Genomic DNA, 6,745 nt, shown 5'->3' with positions numbered 1-6,745 from the left:
CCTCAATTTGGTACAAAAACCTGTTTTCCAGCCCTGGTGGATTCACACACTTTTTGCTCTGGGGCTCCACCTGCAGACATCTTATGGTACTGCACCCAGTAGTTCTTTATAGATAGATATTTGTTATTGTGTTGATTTTTAAAGTGGAAATGCTGGTCCTCACTTTGTCAGCACTTTTAACCGGTCCTCAGTATGCCATTAGTACAAGAGTGTGTGTGTGTGTGTGTGTGAGTGATATTTCTTCCCGTTTACTGTCAGATATTTGCATGAATACACAGTTCAAACCTTTCTGTTGTATTTAAATTCACTTACTGTGTAAAGATCAGAAGAATCACAGCATGCTCAGATATAATTCTGCAGAAGAACAGAACAGAATGTTGGTCTCACCATAGAAAACACACATTAAACATAATGAAGAGCATTAAACATGAACTAAACCTTGTGTGTCTTGTGTGTGTGTTCAGTGGACGCCCGTCAGAGGAGAGTGGTGAGGCTGAAGGCGGCGTACGTCAGCAGCTCGGTCTTCAGGATGTTTTCAGGAGGTGAGGACACCTGTGTTGTGGATCCTGTGCAGCTGCACACACTCACCTCCTGTGGCTTCAACAGCAGTAATCCCCTCATCATCATCACTCACGGGTGGTCGGTAAGGTCAACTCACGCTTCCACTTCACTGACTTTAAACCACTGCATACAAAACATGAGGAGGAAACGCCGGCATCTCACAGTTAGACTCAGACCAGGACCAGGACCAGGACCAGGACCAGGGACTAAGAAACAATCAGATAACAACAGAAACATTAAGAAGAAAATTAGAGATAGTGTTGAATTTTGAGCAGAATTAAACTTTAAAGGCACCATATGTAAGAATGTGGCCAAAAACAGTTACTTAACTGGCAACCTGTGGTTGCTCGGCCGCTGAGACTCTACTGACTGCAATGACTTAATGTTTGGAAAGACGACAGCGACGATGACGCTCGTGTGACTGAACAAACTTAAGAAGAAAAGTAAATTTCACTGCGTTTGTTGGCCCCGCACACACCTGCACTGCTGGTGTATACACCCAAACGCTCCCTCAGTCAGGTCTGATAGTATTGCTTGATGTAGGACAGGTTATAACAAATAATCTTAAGTGACGTAGTGCAGCTTTAATATCTGATCACAATAACTCAGTTATTTTAAACGTCTGCTGCTGTGACGATAAAGTGAGCGATGTTTGTTTTTATTGCTCGACACTAACATAAGCAACTCACCGTCGCCCTCAGGTGGACGGGATGTTTGAGAGCTGGGTTCTCAGGATGGCCTCGGCTCTGAAGAAGAACCTGGTCCATGTGAACGTGGTTCTGACGGACTGGTTAAAGCTGGCTCAGCAGCACTACCCCATGGCCGCTCAGAGCACCCGCACTGTGGGGAAAGACATCGCACACCTGCTGCAGACACTTCAGGTCAGTGAAATGCAAAAGTAAACAACAACAACAACAACAAAGCTGAACTTTGAAATCACGACTCTGTCAAACAAACGTCCACCAGGTAAATCTCCAGTTCTCGGCGTCAAAGGTTCATCTGATCGGCTACAGTTTGGGAGCTCATATTTCTGGGTTTGCTGGAAGTTTTCTTGAAGGTCCAGAAAAGATTGGAAGAATCACAGGTGAGTGGAAGATAATAATAATGATGTAAATGAATATAAATGACGCAGACGCAGGTGTTGATCAGACAGTGTTGGTTTGTCCAGGTCTTGATCCGGCCGGACCTCTCTTTGAAGGAATGTCGCCCACAGACCGACTCTCTCCTGACGACGCCGACTTCGTGGACGCAATCCACACCTTCACCCACGAGAGGCTGGGCCTCAGCGTGGGCATCAAACAGGCCGTGGCTCATTATGACTTTTACCCCAACGGAGGAGACTTCCAGCCCGGATGTGACCTGCAGAACATTTACGAGCACATCGCCCAGCACGGGCTCCTGGGTAAGACGGAGAAAACAGAACATTTATAATGAGATTTAAACAGGTAAACATATACGACATGTGCAGATTTACAGAGTTACACCAGAACAAAAGGACAGAACGAGGCCTAAAGGTGAGGAAAGACGAAGGAAACTCATCCTCTATGATCAGAAAACCGGAAGTTCCAATTAAGGCTGTTTTTTAGTGTGTATCTGCGTCATTACCTTGTTTATGAAGCCCTGAAGGTTCTAAACAAACAGTTCAGCCACTGCTGAGAACGCTGTGTTTTATTGTAATCTCGGGCTCAGAGAGATCTCTGAAAAAACCCAGTCCGGTTACGTAAACAGCGGTTCTCCTGAACAGTAGATCCTCCTGCTCCGGGCACTAGTCCGGGCACATCCGGTTGCGTACATTGAACCGCAGAAGAAGAATAACGTCCGTTGTGGAGGTGTTTCACGAGCGACAGTGTCTTCTGACTCTGGGTCTGACTCCGGGTCAAAGGTCGTCAAAGGGACTGAGGCGGGGAGTCGTGAAGAAGCTATTTTTAAACACTGTTAAAACAATGTTTTGATAATGAGGAGCAGTGCATCCACCGTTCCAGAGGGGGGAGCTGTGCTTCTGAGAGCTGGTGTTGTGCTGAATATGTCACTTCCAGGTATTGGCCAATCACAAGAGAGTTGGGAAGCCGGGGTGAGAGTTGAGTCTGAAATATTGCGTCAGAAAAGAGGATTTCTATCGGCTCGTTTACAGCAACTAGGAGGTTTTCGAGCATAAAAACAAGTTAATGTATGTAAATAAACCTCCATAACTAACATATATGTGCAACAGGACCACTCTATGTGAGCTTTAAACTGAATGAAAACATTTCATTTGAATGAAATGTTGATATTTCTTGGGTGAAGTGATGACAGACAGATAAAAGATTCGACCTCTTTAAACCATGATAATATCATTTTTGGACTGACTTGGTAAACGAGCTGCAGACTCAGCTGATCCGGTTTCATCTGGTTTGTGGAGGAAGTTCATGTTGTGTTTTGTTGGTTTTGCCTCTTCCTCTGCTCTGTCATAACTCTTTCATAACGTCTTTCCTTCTTAATTGCTTCTGCCACCTCAAAACACATGGTGGAGAAGCCGAGCGTCTGGTTTGTTGTCGGAGCAGATGAACGTTAATTCCCTGCAGACAAACGACGAGCAGATCAGAGATTTACGCCGCTTTCACCGTCCAAAACACATCGACATAATATGACAGCGAGAGCCACATTAAAGGGTCCGTCATCCTCGGGAGCTAATTGACAGCATGTGCTGTGTCCAGGCCTCAGCGCTGAGCTGCCTTCAGGCTACAGGAGAACACAATCACACACATAATGAGACAGAGAGTCAAAGTTCACGCACAAATGATGATAATAATGATTCAAACAAATGATTGAAAACGACTTCACAACGTTCGTTTCCTTCACAAAGGTTTGGAGCAGACGGTGAAGTGCGCTCACGAGCGATCGGTCCACCTCTTCATGGACTCTCTGCTGAACGAAGACAAGCAGATCAAGGCGTACAGCTGCAGCGACAACAGCGTCTTCGACAGAGGAGTTTGTCTGGACTGTCGCAGGAATCGCTGCAACACTCTGGGCTACAACATCAAGAAGGTTCGTGGTGGAAGAAGCAAGAGGCTCTACCTGAAAACACGCTCCAGGATGCCGTACAAACGTATGTCACTGCAACTGGAACCAAGAAAAACAAGTGTTATTTCGTGGAAAGTCAATAACTAAAGACATAAAGAGTTATTTACAACAGTAATAAATAAAACCTTTGATTAGCACGCTTTCTGAAACACAGGCGGAGCTGCACTTAGCTAATCTAAGATAATCTTGGCTGAAGAGGTAAAATAACAAGGGGTCTCAAACTGGTGGCCCCCCCCTAACCCAAACACAATAGATGCTCATTGGCCCCCAGGTCATTTGAGTTTGAGAGCCCTGATCTAAAATCTACCATCAGCAGACTGCAGGTCTCTGATTGGTCAGAGAGCTTCGTCACAAGTGTGACGTCAAAGCCAACGATGTCCAACTGTAAATTAAAGTTAAAAAGACTTAAAAATCCTGAAATCATGCGTTCATCTCACATTTAGCAAAGCAAACGTCTAAAATGCGTCTCTGTATTTGAACGCCCGTCGTCTGCAGACGCTCATTCGTCTTCTCTTGTGATCCAGAGACATTTTTCAGAGGTGTGCTGAGGCTTTTTAGTTTGCCGTGTCCTCGGTAACTCTGCGTCGTCAGAGCGAAGCCAGTATTTCAGCAGAACACGTTTTCTTAATCTCTGATGACACATCACGGTCTTTTTATGACTTAACACAATAAACTTCTTACATAAAGAGCATTTAAGTTGTTTACTTAAGTCAAAGTTACACTCACTACTCTTTATTAGCTGCAACAAGCACCATAATCACTTTAATCTCTGAACTCAAAGAGACTCAGTTTGTGTTGGAACAGAACGACATGTGCTGGTTTTCTGGCTCTCGCTCAGCGTCGTGGTTTCAAAGCCAAACGCGATCAGACTGAACAAACACTGTGTTTCATGGCTCTCCATCATCTTCCTCTCTGCAGTCTATCATTATCAGCTGAGGATCCAGTTTGTCAACCACATGGAGGGGATTGAGCCCACACTCACCATCTCCATCACTGGGACCAAGGAGGAGAGTGGAAGCCTCCGCATCTCTTTGTGAGTAACTGAACTGAAGTGAACTGAAGTGAATCACTGGTGTCAGTCATTAACGCTGCATCACATCCACAAACCTGGCTTTGATAGAAGCAGCTGAACCTCCTGTAAAATAAGAAGAAACGTTCAGAATGAGAGCTGAAAACAATCATTTAATCCAATTCAATTCAGTTTTATTTGTCAAATCACATCATACATGATCTCAGGTCTCTGTACGTAGACGACATCAACACAGACAAGAGAGAAACCAAACAACTCACACAATGAGCAAACACTAGGGGGCAGTGGAGAGAAAAACTCTCTTTTAACAGAAGAAGAAGAAGAAGGCAACATCTGCCTCGACCGGTTGTGGTGAAAGGAAAAATGGGGGACAGAGGAGAGGAGGGGGAGATATTAATTTTAATTATATCATAATAATAATAGTGTTCGTTAGTTTCAGATCTGGCATTGTACAACTGAAGCCCCCTAAATATCCCTGGGATGATTTTATTGTGCTAAACCCTAAATAAAACCCTTTATAACATATGTCAACTCACTTAAAGTCTTACCACCTGACGGATTACATATTCTTTTGTCTTTTTGTTTTGTATTTATTCGTTTGCTTATTATCTTTTGTTTGTTTGTAGCTTTATTTGCTCCAATATGGAGAGAGTTTTCTGTCAGAGAACAAGAACCAGGAGATACTGTAGATAGTTTACAGATGGGTGGGTGGGGAGGCATTGTATTGTGTGTGTTCTTAATACCTGCAATATCCTCAATAAATAAATTAATGTAAGAAATAATAATAATAATAATAATAATGGTGAAGTCGTGTATAATAATTATTATAATAATAACAGTAGTAGCCTCGAAACTGGATCTGGATCCTGTAAGATGAGGACACACAGAGACACAGAGAGGAAGGAAAAACACAAACTAGGGAGAGAAAAACAAGGTTAATGACAGAATGAAGTCATATTTGCTGCTAAATAAAATAAAACAATGTGGAAAAATTCACTACACGACAAGTGCAATATAAAAACATGGGCATTCAGCTGATGTGCAATATTTCCTGCCTTATTCAACCATTCATTTCATTTGTTCTCAGCATAGTTTGTATAGTATAAGTATTTATATTTACATCTCTTCTTTTATTTAATTCAAAAAAACTTTTTGACCTTTTTTTTTTTACTTATTGCTTGTTCTAGGACTCTCCGGCACTTAATGTGGACACTTTCTAATCTCGTCTTCTGATTCTGATATATTCATAACATGAGTGTGAATGTGTTTACTCTTCATCACAACACACACACACACACACAGACACACACAGAACAACAACTAACTTGACTGTGTTTTCCTGCAGCGATGAGGCGATCTTGGCCAACAGGACGCACACCTTCCTCGTCACCCTGGACAGAGACTTGGGGAAGCTGATGCTGCTGAGGTTCCACTGGGAGCAGAAGGATCTGTGGAAGAACATGTGGACACGAGTCCAGACCCTGATGCCCTGGAGCCACCGCCACCACAAACCACTGCTGACCGTCGGCAAGATCAGCGTCAAAGCAGGGGAGACGCAGGAGAGGTACATCATCATCATCATCATCATCACAAACATAATACAAACACAACAAAGTCATGCAGAGCATTGGTTTCAAATATAAACAACATATTCTAAATAAGACAGAGAGGAAGACAAACTATTGAAAGATCTCTAACACCACCTAGTGGACCGTTACTGTAACTACTCACATGTCAGCACCACTGTTGTTGTTGCTGTTGTTGCAGGACGTCGTTTTGTGCCAGGACAGATGACGGACAGCACGTGGAGGTTTCTCAGGACACGGAGTACGTTCGCTGTGGAGAGGAAACGCCGAGAGAGTGGAGAAGAAAACACACACAGAGAGAGTTTAACACTGGGAAACAAACACCCTCACAGTAAAGTGTGCGTTTGATTTTGAAGTGGATCATGTGACCCACTGCTAAATGTAAACACCGGTCATCACATTCATGTAAAACCTTAAAACAGAGAACAGAAGGACAAATGTCCTCCAACAGAAAAGGACAATAAATACACAAACGTCATCATTTGCAAACTTGAGCTTCGTCAGTCGC

At 43.4% G+C, this 6,745-nt stretch overlaps 1 protein-coding gene across 1 annotated transcript in view; it reads left to right on the top strand.

Annotated features, from left to right (window-relative positions):
• lipca (lipase, hepatic a) overlaps positions 1–6,572 on the top strand; it is a gene marked incomplete at both ends in the record, with an annotated part of 8,390 nt that extends 1,818 nt beyond the window's left edge. The window contains 8 exons of the mRNA XM_083890882.1: positions 465–643; positions 1,263–1,442; positions 1,528–1,645; positions 1,730–1,963; positions 3,404–3,646; positions 4,540–4,654; positions 5,997–6,215; positions 6,419–6,572. Of these exons, the coding sequence (XP_083747008.1) occupies positions 465–643; positions 1,263–1,442; positions 1,528–1,645; positions 1,730–1,963; positions 3,404–3,646; positions 4,540–4,654; positions 5,997–6,215; positions 6,419–6,572 (1,442 nt within the window). The remainder of the gene's footprint in view (positions 1–464; positions 644–1,262; positions 1,443–1,527; positions 1,646–1,729; positions 1,964–3,403; positions 3,647–4,539; positions 4,655–5,996; positions 6,216–6,418) is intronic.
• Positions 6,573–6,745: the final 173 nt, after the last annotated feature.

The sequence above is a fragment of the Microchirus variegatus genome (assembly GCF_963457635.1).
Source record: "Microchirus variegatus genome assembly, chromosome: 6".
NCBI lineage: Eukaryota > Metazoa > Chordata > Actinopteri > Pleuronectiformes > Soleidae > Microchirus > Microchirus variegatus.
Note: the sequence above shows the minus strand (reverse complement) of the source record. Positions and strands in the feature narration are given on the sequence as shown.